The following is a 19,124-nucleotide window of genomic DNA, read 5'->3' as shown; positions in this document are numbered from 1 at the left end:
TGGATATGGTTGCATAATAATGCAATTGAATGTTAGTTCTCATGCAAATTGTGTTATTGAAAGTCTTCTGTTGAAAACTGAATGTCATAAAGTGTAAATGATTGTCGTTTCGTGACAACGAATTTTTTTTCGACCAAAATGAAAGTACATTTACAGTCAATGAATGTCAAATGAAGGTATTGTTTTTCTTTTGATGATTTTGAATGTTAATGCATATGTAAATATTTTTCTTGAACGTTCCTTACGTGCAAATGAAGGTCATATTGGTGTTAATGAGAGTTTAATGATCATAATGAAAGAAACTTGGACACAAATGAATGTTTATTTTCTGTAAATGAACAGCAAAAGGTGTAATAAGTCGACAACCGAAGTTTGGGCTTACAGTATATAGACTGTGCTCGATCTCAAACTGTGTTCCCGCAAATAATGCCCGATATCATGTCACAATCAACGACAAAAACAACATCCTTATTTAGTTCCTAAATCTACATTTTTACATCAGTCTGGCCCTGGGATAGCTAGAGCTAGCCTAGGCAGGCCAGTCTTTCAAGATTTAATTACAAACATTATTAACATCTGTTCCCCACAAGGACCGCAAGAATACTTACTGAGGTCTTCTTAAGAATTTTGAAATTTTTCCACGGCCTTTTCTTACAAAGCAGGCTTAATACACACTGGTTGGGTCATAGTACATTTAGGACTAACAACAGCTCATCAGCACTCTTGTGAAACACAGCATTGTAAATCAATACCTCAACAAGCTCCCTACTTATGCAAAACACACTTCCACCATGATTCCACCGGAATTACCCAAGGCGCGGACACTTGTACACTGCGTTATTACAACCGCTGCTCAACGTAAAATAATACAAGCCAACCCACAGTTCGTTATATAGTGTGCCACTCCAGCGAACTTACCGAAAGGGAAATTATTTCAGCCATTGTGTCGAGAACAGCTTTGGTCGTTATGGGTGAAAGCCTCTGGCTCTGCGCAAGACAGTTTCTCACTGGATAGATTAACAAGACTTAAAACGTCACTGATCAGTAACATCACCGCAATTCACGCATCGCTCTTGTCGATCTTGGAGCCGAGAAGGAAGTGCAGTTACGTCAGACCTTTGTCACGATGAAGAAAGCTCAGCTGGTTTTTCTGTCTGTTTTAACAACTGCCATATTTCTTTGTTATCGTCGATATTCGTTGTATTCCACGAAGGAGAAAAATACCAGCTACGACTTCGGTAAGTTTTCGTGTTTTCAACACGCAAGTATTGCTTAAATAATTCTATGCTATCACTAAATTAAAAAAAAAAAGAAAGAAAAAAAAAAAAAACAGGAAGAACAGATGGCAACACTGCATAGAAAAACCTGGACAGCCGCAAGCGTTGTCCATCGTTTGAATAATCTGTAACTGGTTAATCTGATCCTACCCTGAACAACAGAGGTCGAGGGTCCTCCTTATGTTAGCCATGGCTTGGTTTTCTCTGTTAACATGGCTCTCAAACAAAAATAAACAGCATGTTTAAAGCAATGTTTAAAGTAAAACTTTCCTTTCGATCCCTTTGTCGTAACATTCGAGAAGACCTAATTATTGTACAATTCGACGTGCTCAAGAGATTGACTATTTCTCCGTCGCACTGTGGACGGAAAACATTTGATGCGTTTTCAGAGTGAAAACAACGTTTTCAAATTTCTCCGGCGTAGTACACAGGACCTAACTTTTGTGGAAATATACCTGGAAAAGAGTGTTTCCCTTTTATTTAATCGATAGCTTAAATGGAGGATATATTATGCTCTGTTTACTTTGAGGACGTGGATGAAGCATCCGAATTTATTGAAATAACACATCTCGTGTTTTGAATTCATTTTGAATCGAAAGCACCGAATTCAGTGCTCACCCCAGCTGAGTTTGGGAACGTAATCGGAAATGTTTTAATCAAAGGAAAGAACTGTTTGCTTCTGAAGTAAATATTATTTTAGCGTGTTACCGGTAACGTAAATACCGCGACTAAGATCAGGAATAGGAACAAGGTAAATCCCGGTATTTCATCTATATCTATATGAAAAAGAGGTACTCAAACATTGTATGGCTGGTATTTCATAGTATTGCGAGCTTCAAAGGAAAGCCTGGTAAACTATAGATCTCTGGTGTTTGTGTTTTTGAAAGAAGTAGCATTTTGTTCACAATTTTTATCACATTATCCAAAAAAATCTTAAGTCTTGAAATGCTGAAATATCGAACTGAAACGCCATGCTGAAAATTTCATTTATCACTGTGTTAACCGGCTGTTTCCAAGCAATCGGGGATGTCCGACAACTATGCATACTTATATTAATGCCCAACAATTGTAAATATTCGAGAACAACGCGCATCCGAAATTCATCTCATGATAATTAACCTTAACCGAGCTTGAGAGTAATTTTTAAAGTTAGAGCGCTGTTCAAATTGCTCAACACTATAGTGAGGAGTAAATAGTCACAATAACAATAAATAATTATTCTAAAAGTTCTTATTGCCCTTCGTCTTATTTTTATTTTTTCCACGAAGCTCCCACCGTTAAATGAAATGCAAATATCATCTGCCAAACAGGAACAGTGGGATCACACTGGGCGTAAATCGTCTCATATATTTTATTTTAAAAGTAATTGTTTTTCAGGAAAAAAACCCTGATCTTTTCATTCTTTTTATTCACCAATTAATAGTCGCCATTTTGTATATGCATTTGTGATAGATAACTCCTTCAATATTCAAAATAAATACGATATGATGCTTTTATTCATGACACAAACTTAAACTTTTATGGCTATTCATTATATGGCTTGTGTTTGTAGCCGATTGCTGGTTTTCAGTGTCACACAATTCAAAATAGATCAAAATCAAAATCAAAACCGGTCAAGAGATAAAGTCCAGAATCCGGGAAATGAAAGAAGGTAAATATGCAAAGTCTCTCGCCAAACTTCTGGTCACAGCAATTTTTCTTATGCGAGATATGCGGAGAAATTTTTCACCCAAATTTATAGAGATTTGTATGGAGACGCCATGCTGGTGCCCATCCGTATGGGCACCAACATGGCGGCCGGAAACCAACAGAAACATCTGTCACTGAGTTTTGCTACAAAAGCGTGAATTTATCCCTCGAGGAACTCTAAAACATTTAAAAAAATTTTTTTCTACGACATGAACTGTTCAGATAGCTACGTTCCCCGAAATAAGTCACGTTTTTAACCATCACGACAGCTCTCTAGGCCGTCATGTAAATGTCGCGTCACGCAAAAGCTTAGAAATTCAAGCGTCGTGTATCACAAAACCAAGAACCCATTCGGAGCGAAAATTTGTATGAATATTAGTTTTCAGCTGCTCTTATACATTATTAAAGTAAAATCTCAGGAATATCAATAGTTTTGTAGTTCGAATTTTAGTGACGTCATGTGAAAACCAGCTATATAACGCGCGCTCTGATAAGATTGTACCCGAGAGAGTGGACAATCTGTTCAGGTAATTGCACTGTAAGGTTTCCAGCAGCGCAATTTTATTAAACCTGCAACGGTACATGTATATCAGTTTCCTAAATAATGTGAAGGCTTGGGAACGAGACTGAACAGCCATCAAAGCAAGGCGAATTTTAAAAGAGAGGGATTTAACCACGTCTCTTTTAATCATCCTTTTCTTTTAAAGAGTAAACTACCTATTTACCTTGAGCATTCGGTCTTTACGGAAAACTCTCAAGCTTCGGTCTTGCTGTGTTTGCCCTCGCTATCCTTGGTTAACACAGCAAGACCTCAATCTCGGTAAATAATTAATTATAGTAAATAAGGTTCGCAGCTGCTCACTTCACAAGTTTGAACGCAATTTCTATACAAGTGATTTATATAAGTACTTGTGATTTTTTCTAGTAAGAAAGCTCGTGAAATGCAAGAAGCACTCTGCTTCGCCTCGAGTTTTTCTATGACTCCTGCCGTGTTCTTTACTATCTGCGTTGTGTACTTATATAAATCAACAATAACGATTCTAACTGCATAAACGTAGCCAAAATTTGAAGTTCTAGCGAAGGGAAGAAAACTGGAGTACTCGGTAAAAACCCTCGCAGAAAGGAAAGTTCAAACAGCTAACCCAACCTACTTATGACGCCGGCACCAGGGGCGCTTTCCACTCAACCAAAAGTTCCGAAAGTTTCGACGGGGATCAGTGGAACGGAAATTTTCTGGGAAAGTTGTCAGAAAATCCGGAAATTGTTGGAAATCAGTAAAGCGAACTATTCAATCGGGAGGAAGTCAATTGGAACCGAAATTCCCGGAAAGAAATTTCCGAAAATCTCGGTACATTCCTCGCAACGTTGTCTTCTTTTACGAAAACTGTTCGAATGGAAAGCGGCCCAGGATTTGAACCCAGACCACATAACCGGGAGGCGAGATTTCTAACCAATGACTGATCACTACTGAACCAATCTAAAAAATATAGAAAGAAAGAGAACCATTATAAATAAGCATGAAATACATGGCCACCTTAAGGGATTGATAATATTTTGTTTTCATTATCTTTACGCAGTGAAAATTCACATCAAGAAGCCGATAATAAAGGATACTTATTTACAGGTAAGGTACTCAGAGTGCTATAAATTGTTTTCTTCTTAGACTAATTAATAATTCATCAAGTTAAAACAAAGAAAATCACAACAGTGAAGGAGGTTTGGATACCTGGTATTAATGAGCATAGATTTTGACGATTTTACTTCTCTCACTCCTTAGTTTTTGTTTCAATTGAGAAGATATATCATTCACTTGGAACATGTTTTATCGGCTATCCAAACACCTCGAATTCCATCAAAAATACAGCGCTGCGCGTCGTATTTCAACTTTCTTCTTGATGTTTGGATATCCCGATGAAACACTGTCTCTCGTATTTGACATATTACATAAGAACTTGGAAGCTGAGATTGACCACATATCTGGGACAAAACGAAAAGCATACACTCGTTTTTGCAACAAGCAAAAGAGGAACCTTTGTGAAGTCATCGTTTATATTTGCCTTCGTAGTAAATATAGGATTTGCGTAGAGAAGACATCTTGCTTGATAAGTCGTGCCGGGTTTCAGATTGAGGAAATGGAGGACTCCTATTGGAACATTTCTTTGTTAATTTTTTTTTTTTAAAGTGGCATTTGATTTTCTTCCCAGAACTTTTATGTGAAAATGATTACAAAGGGTAACAAAAAACCATTACTATGCTCCTCGGGTAAACAAATTACATATTTACATATTTATCATTTTTTTAAACCGTTCAAAGAGGCGACACCATCAATCAACCAAATCTCGCATGGTGATTGGCTAATAATGACTTTCGAAAAGAAGTTTGTTGGGTGGCTCGCGGCATAAAAACTGTTTCATCTATTACATCGGGGTCAAATTTCGTTAGACAGTTCATCAAGCTATGCTCTTTTGACATTTTTGTATCTAGGTTAGAAAGTGAGGCAATATTGTAAACAAAGATTCGCCGAAACTGTATTCCACTACTCCTTAAGAAGCCAGCAAAACAACAGTTACAATCTGCACAAAACAAACTAGATGTTTGTGCAAAATTAAAGAAAAGATCGTGCACGGTCCTGGACCTTCCTACATAAGCTAAATACAAATAAGATAAAATAATGAAGAAAATAAATATTAAATAATCCCACAAAGAAGACAGAAAAAAATATAATTAATTACTAAATTAGTTAATAATTTTATTATTTAATTCATCTTTCAAGCTTTGGTTAACTCCTAACAGATATCATTTTATAACGGATATGAGAGCGCATTTCTTCGAGTGCAATCCCTAAAGATACCTTGACAAATATATAAAACTTGTGGCGTTTCGTCCTGAACACACAAAGTGAGACCAAAATCCGTAATTTGCACCCCTGAGCGACACGACGAGTGATCCAAACAAAAGGCTTTGAGTTTAGCTGCACTTTTTTCCCTTTGTAATGACTTCTACGCCGGTTTAATGCTGAAATTTGAACCTGGGAATGGTACAAATTTCTCTTTTGCGAAAAAGGCTGTATCGCCAAAGATGTCTTTCAATGGCAACTGATAAAAACGTTGGCTCCAAGTTAAATTTAAATTGAGCCATACACACCAAGTTGTACATGCATTTTTGATTTTTACCAAAAATGAAACCTAAATATTTGCATTTTTTGTCAATCTCAGGATTCATTCACTCCAACACCAAGAGAGCAGCGACAATACGAGCGTAGAAAGCTGGTTGAGAAGTTCTGTGAAAAAACCGGCCAGAATGAGATGCCAGATCCATTTCACATAGCTGTGATCCCCTCTCTCAAAATACTATACTGTGTGATGCCTAAGGCGGCTTCTAGGCAATGGAGGAGAATGCTGTATCGCTTTAACAATGGTGGAGGTAGGGAGCTGCGATTGCGTGATTTTCCTCCCGATCAGCACAAGCAGATGTGGGAAACATATTTCAAGTTCACGTTTGTTCGTGAGCCGTTCGAACGTATTCTATCAGCGTACAAAGACAAGTTTGTTTATCCCAGACCATTTGACCGCCCAGTTCTTAAATTTCACGGCACAGCAATTCTGAAGAACTGCCGTCCAAATGCTTCCCAAAGCGCGCTTGAAAAGCTGGATGACATCACTTTTCGTGAGTTCATAGAGTATTTAGTAACCAAAGGAAGCAACACCACCACCCCAGTTATGGACTGGCACTGGGACAATTACGTCAACATATGTGGAATGTGTGCCATCAACTATGACTTTGTAGGTCATTACGAAACTTTTGATCAAGACTTAGCAGACTTCAAAGAGGCAGCAGAGTTATCGCCTGAAGTAGCTAAGAGATTCAATGCTCGTGCCAACAATAAATCCGATACCGCCTCCTCTTTGCTCAGTTATTACTCGCAGATTCCCATAGAATGGGTCGACATCCTGGGTCGGTTGTTCAGAGCCAACTTTGAGATGTTTAATTACGACTTTCCGGGACCTCTTAAGAGTCTGTTTGAGTAAAAGAAAAGAACACAGTGAGGATGTGATCATTTTGGCTTCTGTTTTTTTTTTTTTTTTCCTGCTCTGCTAAGGTGGAATGAATTATATGGCTGCTGAGCATTCTGGATCTTAAAGTGGCGTGATTAAGGGTGCGTTTTAACTCATTAGACCTTACTTTAAAACTCAGTAGAACTATTTCAATTTTTAAAAAAGCATTGAAATGTAAATTAATTGTAGAGTTTTTAAATTCGTGACTATCTAAATTACAATTAATATTATTAATTTTAGTATATTAGTATTTAATTGTAGTATTGTATCATATTGTCTACGAAAAGCCCCCATGGGGAAAGATAATGAAGGATGTATGTATGTATGTATGTATTGGATTCTTAAATCGGAAAACGGAGTTTGCGTTTCTTTTTCTAAACAGATCAATCAAAGATCGCTCGGATCATGGTACATCAAAGGAACCGAAGAATCCTTGCCCAGAGTGGATTCTTCGGTTCTTTTGACGCGCCATGTTCCGAGAGATCTTGGATTAATCTGCTCAGAAAAGAAACGCAAAATCCGTTTTCCGATGTAAGAATCCACTCTTGGATTTTCTTAAAGAAACGCACCCTAAGTGACTTACGTTTGCGCCTTCAACGCAGGCTATATTTGTTAGTGTGTTTAGACAATAGGTATTCTCCTTACGCGAGTCCATTAGCGCTGCTATTACGTCGCTCTGTACCGTTGTCGTAGTGTTGCGCCCTTTTTGACGAGAAATTTGTTCATTTGTGAAAGACCTTCAGAGGAAGGGAAATTTTTTACACCAATGAAGGTCTTTGGCTTATTATATGCGAAATAAAGATATCGTGCTACATGAAAGCCTTGGGCACCGATTTTATCCGAGCAGTCCTAAAAATAACATGTAGTAAGTATTAGTGTGCTATAAATTAGGAGCCGTTAATTTGAAGGGAATAGTGAAGCCACAATGCTTATTGCTGCCCGCATAGTGCAGCCTCCTATTTCTGTCCTGATATCTCGACTTCAGGTTATCCGTTTGTTAGCAGTTCCCAGGCCCCACTGCGTAGATGGACAGACTTGAATCTGCGACTTCGTGCTTTGACCGTTCGTTGAGTACATTCGTTGATGCGAAGGGAAGCGTTCGAAGGGAGTTTATTTGTTGATACAAAGGGAAGCGTTCGAAGAGATTGATTATTTTGAAGTAGTTTCACTCCTAAAACGGCGACGAAGACACACCGTTTCGTTCGTGACGAATTTGTAACGTCCAAGTGTTCCAGAAACGCGTTCCAACCTACTTTAGGCGAAAAGCCTGGAAACTAGTTTTTCATCGTCTCATGTGATGCCTGGTTATCAAGCTACGCCAATAAAACTTTGGTTTTCTTAATCTCAAAAATTGATACGGAAAAATGTTATGAGCGTTAAACAAAAACTATTTTCTACATCGGCCTAAAATATCTTGAGCCAGTTGACCATGCCATACCTTTCAAGATTCAGAGCTTTACATTGCTTAAGTAACTGAAACCCTCATACTAATTAGGTAAATATGGCAAACAGACATTCCCCTTTTAACATAAGCATACGAAAGTGAGCAAAGGCATAAGTATAGATCGCTTGCACGTGACGTCATCGAGTACTAAAATCTAGAACTGGAAAGAGATATGTTATCCTCGTCAGGCATAAGGGGCGCTCAATTTATATCTGTATGCAACTCTTCAGCTCACTCAGCTTCCTTCGCTTGGAAACCAGCGCATTTTGAATTTCAGGATTATGGTGGTAAGTGACACAAAGTTGTGATTACGTTTGTCGAAAACTATTTTATTTTAAGTCATTTGAGAACTTTAAGTAGTGGCTGAAGGGGCTATGTAAATGTTTGTTTGTCCTGAGTAGAGATCATCAATGGCCAAGGTAAGTTGAAGATGGTTACACTATTATCCGGCTGCCATTTCAGTGTACAACGAAGGTATTCGGCCCTCGGTTCAAAAACTTGGCCAACACCCAGGCATCTTGACCTCGCAATTGGTTCAGTATAAGCCATATGAAAAGAAGCATAAAGAAGACAACCAATCATAGCTCACTTTAATCCAGGCTTCCGCAGATTATCCCAAACTGAAGGGGTGGTATCGCTAATTCTTTTGTTTCGGTTGCCCTCACGCACTTATGTTTATGCTTGTCAGTTATGCCTCTGCGCCAGTGGAAATTAGCCCTATGTTTTGTAGATGGTGTTACTTTTAAAGTGACTGTAATTTCAGGAGAGCTTTGGCTTTACGCTGGAGTCTAGTCCGACACTAGTCGATAAGATTCAAAATTAAAGGTTTCCGAAGGGGTTCGAAATACTGTTCCCTGATGGCGATCCCCTGTAGGGGTATCCGGGGAGGCATCCTCCCCCGGAAAAAAATTTAAAATTGAGGTCCTCGGAAATGGGATTTCCCGGCAATCTAAGGGCAAGTCCGTCCAGGGCGGCTCTAGCGAGGTGAGGGGGAGGGGGGAGGGTTCATATCACATCTGGTCCGAGCAAAATTCAGGTTTTACCGATTTACATTTTTTGTTGTTTTTCGACTGCCTTGAGAAATACATAACACCAAACTTCAGTCCTCTTCCAATGACTGGTTTGATTTTCATATCCATCCGATAAAGGAAAGATTGTTAAAAAGCTGATTGAAAATGCTTGGTGTACCCCAGATAAAAAAAGACTGTATCGAGACACCTTAAGAATTACGTAAGAGATTTAAGGCCGCTTTTAGATCTGAATTGGCCTGATGGCCATAAACATTCTTGTAATTATCGAACTTGCACATAACACTTGATCACCTTCATTGTGGAAAGGATTCCACAGTCCAATTTGTAGTGAACTGAAATGATAATCGTTTCCTAGCAATCGTAGATATTCGACAATAATTTTCTTTCATTTTAAAAAATAATTCCCGCGGCTTCCTTTTAGTCACATCTATACCACCAAATTATTTAGAAACCTTCAAACCTGAAATGATGTTAGAGAGTATTTTTCTGTTTAGAGTGACCTTAAGTTTCATCATAATCGACGGCTTCGATTTCCATGTGCACAATGCATTATTTCCTAGTTGATATACATCTAATTGTTTTGAAACTTTTATTATGTATATTATAATTTTTAAAACGTTTTAAGTCTTAAAGGACCCTTCTGTAAATCTCTAACTCTTAGTGAAGTAAGCATCCTTATTCAGAAGATTATCATCATTCATTCATTTCTTTTGTCATTCGTCCTTTTGTCAGCCCTATTTCGCAAATACACTTTTCTTTTTGTAAGATTATATTTTATAAGAATATGGAGGCTAAAATTTACGAAATTTTAAGAATATTTTAAGAATAAACCTGAGGCTGAGATGTTGAAAAGAATACAATTTTGTGTGTTGAAAATTTGTGAATACATAATCATTTATGTTTTTAACTAAACCGTATAAAATTCTTCCTTTCTCCAAGCGGCAAAACTAGCCAAAAAGCAACATCTTCGCATGTGAGAGCAAATACCAGTTCTGCGAGAAGTTCTGTGCGTCATAGCAGGCTGCAATGCGTGCAGGCTGGCTCCAAATTACTTTAACACCATCTAGTCACTATAAACATTCGAAAACAGAAAACGCTATAGAATATTTACAAGAATATTTTCAGCCTAAAATCGGTAGAAAAATAAGAATATATACATTCAGCCTCTGTCGGAAAAACAAAATTATTATAAAAAAAAAGTGTACGCCACAACGCTTAGAGGAGAGTAGTCAAGTCGAAAACCATTTGTTTTTCTCACGGAGACAATGCCTAGGCTTCGTCTTTTACATTGGTAATCCCCATTGTGATAGTACTAAGTTTTCAAGCAGGGTTCCAAGGAAAAGCTCACACCCTGTAGCGTCCTAACACCCTTTTTCTAATGACTAGAAGACTGGGCTGCCATTATTACACATTTTTAGAAGACGAAACAGTTGCTGAGGTTACCTTTCGCGGGTGTTCTTTGCTAAAAACAATTGACAACGCACTGTTTTAAAGTGAACCACCGCAAATTATATATCTATTAATGCAAAACTTAAAATATATGCTGGCTTATAAGAATTTTTTCTCTCCGATTTCATCTAAACTGCACAAAAACAGCGACCTAGAAGCGCAAAACAACGGACGTTACTTCCAATGAAGTACTCTCTTTTTGATGAGAATATTGTTTTTCCGGCCGAGGCTGAATATTCTTTCTGTCGATTTTAGGCTGAAAATATCCTTGCGAATATTCTTATTATTATAGCGTATGGCATTTCTGTTTTCGAATGTATTTGGTGTCTGGCTGGTGAATACTGGAGCCAGCCTGCAGGCATTAAAACTTCATATCACGCACATAACTTCTTGCAGAAATGTTTTTAACATTGAGCATATGTCTTATGCTGTTTTTGTTGGTTTTTGACTAGTTTTGCTGTTTAGAGAAAGAACTAACTTTACACAGTTTCCTTGAAAACATATCTTTGCATTGAATTTATACATTTTCAACGCACAAAATTATATTCTATTCGAAATCTTAGCGTCTAGTTTATTCTTAAAATATTCTTACAAAACATGTTCGTGTAAACATGAAAGAGCACAATCGGGTATCAAATTCGCCGCACAAAACAAACCTACAGCATCCCGGGGCTGCCTCCCCAGTATCAATCACATGGAGCTATTCTACAAAACCGCGTGAGGTTTTATCAATATTCAGATTAGGTACCTAACAATTTCTCCAAGGCCATTGCGGGAGAAAAACGAAAACCTCTTCCATACTGTCCGTAGCAATCTTCGGAATTACATTTTGTGACAATCTATATGTTTCAATTTCACGTATGCCATAAATTTATGTAAAGAGAAGACACGAGTGTTACTGCGCCTTTCAATAACATGCGGACTCTAAAGTTCAAAGCTCAATCGACAAATACGTTTTTCGCTACCGTCAATCAAATGTTCGGCGGTTCCTCCCAGCTTCCGACTACTGCCGAGCACTGTTTCGCTGTCTGAACTTTGCTCAACTATTTGATTACCGCGCGCTCAGCAGTAGTGGGAAGCTAGGAGGAGCCGCCGAACACTTGATTGACGGTAGCGAAAAACGCATTTGTCGGTCGAGATTTGAATTTTAGAGTCCGCATGTTATTGAAAGGCACAGTAAAACTTCCTTAAGGTTTATCACGCCTTGGCCTCGAAACATATGAACACCGTGGAAACAACAGCTGTTCATTAGGTATTACTGAAAAAAAAAGACTTAAGGACGTTAGCGCGAAAATGTTCTACTCGATATATTTTCTTCGAACGTCTACTAAGGTCACGGACTTCGTTTCAGAGATAAAGCGTGTGGAAAACTAGTCTGATTTTGAAAAATTGGCGCGCGTAAATCAGCATAGTCTAACGGATATTTAGTTTAAAATATCAAAGATGAATCAACGGAGACAAACCACCCTAGTAATATTTTGTATAAATGAATCTGTTGCATTAATAATTCCAAATGTTGCCAACGTTTTCACAAAACTTAACCTTTCAAAGAGCCATTTGAAACCGCCGCACAGATAAACGAAGAGCTAGTGACCTATTTTGTCAGACTTCAAGGCTAATATTACGAAGAAATCGAGAGCATCTTACAAGGGACTCCTGTGTTCTTTGAACAGTTGCACAAACTTCCAAACCCTACCGTACCTCGTGTTCAAGAACTTACTGCCTAGCTCCAAATCATCAGTCCATTGTTATATTACCATGACGAGCTTTGCTCTCCACAAAAATTCTGTCCAGGGGGTCCTTTCATTTTTCTCGAAGCCTAAGTTCATCATCGTTATATTTAAATCTGGTCACGTTGAATCGTTGAAACGATGAACGGGAAGATACAGCAATTTCTTTTTTTGACCACTCTTTTGACTATTGGGATATTGTTAATCTACACGAGATACCAGTTGTGTCTAGGGCGCCATCCAGGGCAAATTAAACTGGACACAGGTAAAGGTTTGTCTTATAATCCACAATGTAAAGCGTGTTCCCGTGTTAGAATTTTTCCACACAAGAACTTAAAGAGCACACCCGGGTCTTGTGGTTACTATAACCCACAGGCCCTCAGCTTTTAAGTTTCACTAAACAGATCGTGAACTACATGACTTTATAATTCAATTTAATACCCAACTGAGTGCATGTAATGAACGCGAGAATGGAATACACTAAAAGATCGCAACTTTTGAAACCAACATACATCGCAACATTGCGAGTTTGGTCACCCTATGGCGCCGTGTTGCGATCTGTTGGTTCAACTTTGACCATTTTCAAACTTTAGCCAGCAACACTCTACACGTCACAACGCGTTGCTACAGCGTAGTCAAACGCGCGCAACACTGTTGCGCCCAACAATGTTGCGATCGTTTGGCCGGAGCTTAATACGTCTAAATTCGAAGGCTAGGAATGCTTAGATAGATAGACAAATCTTTTACTAAAAAATACACACCTAGCAGTCATGCGACTAAATTACGTGTGGAATTTACCTGCTACTAGTGAAACACAATAAAATATCATACAAATGAATTATATACAGGTTTATAGGTTTAATAGGTTTAATTTCATGCCCGCTTTCTCATTCCTTTCTCTCCAGAGCTACAAAAACGACTCGAAGTCAAACTTTCGCGGAAGAATTTTTTTTTCTTACTGAACTGAGCAGTAAAGTATGACTCTAAATGTTTTATTTTCGATCCGGGTCCGAGGGCTCGTCAAGGTGCTAACGCATCTAATGACATGTATGTGACTAAAATGATGAGTTATTAAGAACTAGTTTGTTCATTCGGTTGTCTCGCGATCAGCGAAAGCCATATGCATCTTCGTGAACATAATGAATACAGGATCGAACGTATAACAAACACTGAGTGATCGTATGTTTATTACTTAAACCTTCTTATTAAAAAAAAACCCGGCTATTGTGACATTGTTAAAAATTATCTTATACGCGCACTGACGCTACAAAATTACAAAAGTGGTATTATTATGTTCATTTGCCCTATGCGCAAGGCTGTAATGTCCAACTGAGAAAGTGTGGTACACTTTTTGAAAGCCTGTTCTCATGTGTCGTGTCTTATGAGCTCGAGATTTCTATTTAACAGTTACCATGAGCTCAAGATACTCACTATCAGCAACAAAATAGATAGTGTGTAGCGTAGCCAGTAACGGGAATCGTGATAGAACGCTAACCAAAATTTAACTAATGTAAAAATGTAAATGTAAATCTTATTTATAGCGGTCATCCACTTAGTAATACAAGCATTAAGCTTAGCTAGTCTACAGGCATGCCACTGAAACAAAGGAAACAAATATTTCAAATAAACGTAAATGGTTAAAAATTAATCCTAACCGGCAGGAGGCAGACCAATTGGCTATTACAACTGATTTTCTCTCTCTTCAACAATTCACTAAAACCGGGACGGCGTCACGGTCTTTGTTTGGGAGGAAAAAGGAAGGAAAGGAAACTGACTCTCGTCAGAGGACTGATACTCAGGAAGCATACTTTGCTAGCGGTGAATGGGTCCAAGACGGAATGGATGAGACTCCTTGGAATGTCCGAAGTGAAGCTGATTTGAAACAATTGTACCCGGGGTAGGGGGTGGGGAACTCTCATGTGAGGAAGGTCAGGGACGCTGGTCGTCTCGCTTTGGGTTGTAATTTACGGATTTCGGTCTCACTTAGCTATGGGGTGTTCAGGACGCGACGCCACAATTTTTGGCTGTCAAAATATCTCTTAGGGTTGCACTCGAAGACAAAATAACGAAGCGCTGTCATGTCCGTTTAAAATGGTATCTTTTGGGGGTACAATAACGCTGGAGCCACGCCGAGATTAGTCTCGTTTAGAGGTTTAATCCAAATTTTCAGACAAGCATCCCAGAGAGGATTTGTATATCGGCGCTGATTCTATCGTGGGAGAATTGTAACAGCAGCGAATTATTCAACGAATTTGTTCTGCAATCATTTTTAAATTACATTCAAGGAAATACCGGATTACAAGTTCAGGATCCTAATTACTAGGCCTCCCTCCACATAAAATTTATAATGCTTCCTGTGTTTTCGTTGCTTTTAGTGCAAAGTCATGCTGAACGGGCTATAAAGGAGGACTCAAATGAGCCGACTACACAGGTATGATACAAAGAAATTAAGGCTCCTGTGAGACAGCCCATGGATGAATTGGATAGGTGTAAAAAAACGTAGGTCGAATAAAACAGAGGAATTAGTGGATTGAGAAGAAGTATTGAAAGTTATTCGGAAGGTTGAAGAATTCCATAAAAAGGGCAAAATATAGGTCTGCATAGCATACATGTGCCTGCTTACATTTACGTGATATAATTAGTTAAGAGTGGGTAACTCTTGAAATGACTTAAATCTCTTTTGGAAAGTTAAAGTAGTATATTAACTAAGCAAGTAATACAAAAATCAAATTACAATTGGAATACAATTAATTTTGATTGGCATTGGATCACTGTTATGAAACCAACTTGCACCACAGTCTATTGCAGACTGAAGTCATTAAATGATAGTTCATGATCGCCACATTCACGTCTCCTGAATTGAGTTGGAGCTGGTTATAATATGTATAGCATACGTGAATCAGCAGTTCATTTTGAGTCAAGGTAATTTGGTTGTGGACCTTGTTCAGTTAACATACATGTGTTGTGCTATGAAACGACAGGGAAGTGATCGACAACTACTGGCTATTCTCGTGCCACAATAGCCCATTTTCGACTTGCCTCAAGGTTCTCTATCAAAGCTTGGCCCGGTGCACAACCATTCATATTAAAATAAGTTTAATTCGCATGTAAATGAAATCTCATTATCATATGACAGGAAGGGCAACAAGACTCGCTTTGAGAAAGAGGTTAAATGTACTTATTGTGAACTTCCATCTCTGCTACAAGCAATTTGACAAACATCGGGGGGCAACAATTAATTATGATAATAAAACAGAAATTTTGATACTTGGATTGAGTTGATTTGAATTATTAACGGGTAGAACAAATTAAGTTTAGCGTAAGTATTGAAAGATAATTAGATTGTAGACCTGACTGTTATACCAACTGATTTAGAAAATTGGTTAAACACAAAGCTAATATGTGCATTCTTAGCACATACTGCGCAAAACCCTAAATGGATCAGCAGAAGCCGCGTATACCATAATATTCTGAGGTCTTCAAGAACGCCCGACTCGAAATCTACCTTGAATTTCCTATTAGAATCAGATCTTTTTTCCGGCCTGGCTATTGATTTGTATATTCCAGGTGCGGTGTAAATTATGTATTCCGGCTTGATTACTCTACGACACTTTTACTTTCGCCCAGTGTTCCTAGTTTGTTACAAGCTGACAAATATCACTCATTAAAAAAATCTGTTGATTGTTATGACTGAAAAAAAAACTACTTATTCTTTTTCTCATTCATAGGAATCATATAGTTTCAGCACTCCGAGGGAGTTTAGACAACAAGAACGCAGAAAACTGGCCGAAACGTTTTGTCGAAAGACTGGGAACAATGCCCTGCCAAACCTTTTTCACATAGTAGCTATTCCAAGTCTAAAAATATTGTACTGCATCATGCCTAAAGTTGCTTCCAGGCAGTGGAGAGGAATGCTGTATCCTTTCAACAGGAGTGGAAAGAAGATAAAATTGGGTGAGTTTCCTCCTGCCCAGCAAAAGCTGATGTTGGAAACATTTTTCAAGTTCACGTTTGTCCGTGAGCCGTTCGAGCGCATTCTGTCAGCGTACAAAGACAAGTTTGTTTATCCAAGATTTCCCAAACACAAACTTAAACGTCACGGCACAGCAATTCTAGAAAACGTCCGTCCAAACGCTTCCCGTAGAGCACTTGAAAAGCTCGATGACATCACTTTTCGTGAATTTATTCAATATTTAGTAACCAAAGGAAGCAACACCACCACCCCAGTTATGGACTGGCACTGGGACAATTACGTCAACATATGTGGAATGTGTGCTATCAACTATGACTTTATAGGTCATTACGAAACTTTTGATCAAGACTTGGCAGATTTCAAAGAGGCAGCAGAGTTATCGCCTGAAGAGGCAGAGAGATTCGATGCTCGCGCCAGCAATAAATCCGATACCGCCTCCTCTTTACTCAATTATTACTCGCAGATTCCCATGGAATGGATCGACATCCTTGGTCGATTGTTCAGAGCCAACTTTGAGATGTTTAATTACGACTTTCCGGGACCTCTTAGGAGTCTTTTTGAGTCAAAGAAGAGAGAACAGTGAGAAAGGCTGGTTACGTAACAAACTATGAACACTTTACAACGTAACATGAATATGTTAGGAACTTTTCCCTAAGAGATTAAGACTGGATTAGGATAGGCTCGGATATTGGAGCCAGTCGATGTTGCGTAGAATTCATACGAAGTTGCGAGTTGTACGCTCTGATCGAGTTGCCATATGTCTGAGGCGACAAGAAAACCTGGGAAATTCCCTATTAAAAGGAGACTATATTCTTTTTTCAAAGAAATCCCATTTTGTAAGACTGAAGCTTTATAATACGGCAAAGAATTACTGTCACGAGTGTGGTTGCAATCAGTGGCTACTGCTGTTGATTTCTAGGTATTTTCACAGGTTTAAGCGGTGATAAAGTTTTTAAAAGGTGATGCGTAGGTCAAACTACTGTTAAATTGCCAGTTGTAGATAAGAGAAATGATAATAGGTTTGGCTTACGTACTCTGCATGATTGTAAGTACTGATGAATGTAAAAATTGATAATCAACATGGTACACTTGGTGATATATAAAATATAAATGTTAAGACCTCGCATTAGAACTACTTGATTTACACAACAAGAGCAGTGAGGTCTGTATCTAAACAACCTCGCTGCCATTCAAAAGCCAGGTCACTGAGCAGACAACTGCTGAGTGGTCTATGAGCAAAGTTCATTCCATCCTGCTTTGATCAACACGATATTCTACGTTCAAATCAAACCGATGTAACTTAATTGCTATATCATAGCCCAGAAGCATATCACCTAGTTCTAGGTGATATGTTTCTACATAGCCTTACTACATGTTCACGGAAATCATCGTTTTAGCTTTAGTTTACAAAAGCTTTTGCAGCTCTCTTTGTATTTATGGTCATGGAAATAAACGTAGTTGTTAAGTAAATAAAGATGATGAATTTTAAGCTCGGTAATGAAATGTGAATGGTGACGTCATGGGTTCGATTCCTTTCGGGGACTCAGATTTTTTCTTTGCCCCACGCTCGTGTCATGTTGGTCAATTTACCTTCAAAAAGCTAGTTGTTTTTGTTGTCGTTGTTGAAATTCTCATGATCTCGACGAGGACGTCGTTTTTGGCGGGAAAAATGAAACTTAAGCAGCGATGTTGCTCAAGGACGACGACGTCTGAAATCTTGTTTATTCTCGCTTCGTCAGTTTAAGAAATGACATCGTTTAGAGACGTCTAAAATCTTCTTCTTCTTAGTCATGGATCAAATTTCATTGAAGATGCGGAATTCTTGATACCATACGACCTGTTCGAGCCAAGAAATCCGGACTTCCCTCACGAAGCTTACGCCAAATTCAACCTAGATGAGATGGCTGAGTCTGAGAGTCTCGCGGAGTTTACATGTAGATTCAGGAAGGGGGACATTCTCTCGCTGACAGAAGTTTTGGGAAATTCCATAAACCATACGATACGACCAAAGATCGATTTGTGGTGGAATAGAGGGGCTATGTATGCTGCTTAGGCGGTTATCATATCCTTGCAGATTCAGCGATTTGCGAAGCCAGTCCCTGTATTGAGCACGGTTACGAGTATCTTGATTGACCACAAATATGCTATCCATGGTCGACGGCTTACCCAGTGGAGTCTTGACATCTTGAGTCCCGATCATCTTGAGATGTACGCGGCAGCCATCACGTCGAGCGGTTCACCTGTAGACAACTGTTTTAGATTTATTATCGATGGCACCGTACGGCCAATCGCACGACCAGGAGAGAATCTGCGGATTCCATCTCTGTACAATGGACACAAGCAGGTCCATGCCTAAAAGTTCCAGTCCGTTGTTTTACCAAATGATTTAATTGGAAACATGTACGGTCCGGTAGCTGAGAAGTAAAGCCATGTAGCTGTATATTTTTTTTTTACATAAATTAGAAACGTTATGTGT

The 19,124-nt window shown here is 38.6% G+C and overlaps 2 protein-coding genes and 1 long non-coding RNA gene across 3 annotated transcripts in view; all 3 read left to right on the top strand.

Annotated features, from left to right (window-relative positions):
* Positions 1-836: 836 nt before the first annotated feature.
* Positions 837-19,124, top strand: part of LOC145492029 (uncharacterized) — a 37,022-nt gene continuing 18,734 nt past the window's right edge. The window contains exon 1 of the long non-coding RNA XR_014049911.1: positions 837-1,238. This is a non-coding gene — a long non-coding RNA (uncharacterized LOC145492029). The remainder of the gene's footprint in view (positions 1,239-19,124) is intronic.
* On the top strand, positions 6,101-7,045 carry LOC145493759 (carbohydrate sulfotransferase 11-like). The gene has a single exon (XM_081473217.1). It carries the CDS (start codon positions 6,272-6,274, stop codon positions 6,992-6,994), a length of 723 nt encoding a protein of 240 aa, XP_081329343.1. The 5' UTR covers positions 6,101-6,271; the 3' UTR covers positions 6,995-7,045.
* Positions 14,859-17,231, top strand: LOC145493098 (carbohydrate sulfotransferase 11-like). The gene is made up of 2 exons (XM_081472503.1): positions 14,859-15,106; positions 16,404-17,231. The coding sequence occupies exons 1-2, from the start codon at positions 15,023-15,025 to the stop codon at positions 17,229-17,231; spliced, it is 912 nt and encodes a 303-aa protein (XP_081328629.1). The 5' UTR covers positions 14,859-15,022.

Source organism: Orbicella franksi, chromosome 7 (assembly GCF_964199315.1).
Source record: "Orbicella franksi chromosome 7, jaOrbFran1.1, whole genome shotgun sequence".
Classification (NCBI taxonomy): domain Eukaryota; kingdom Metazoa; phylum Cnidaria; class Anthozoa; order Scleractinia; family Merulinidae; genus Orbicella; species Orbicella franksi.
Note: the sequence above shows the minus strand (reverse complement) of the source record. Positions and strands in the feature narration are given on the sequence as shown.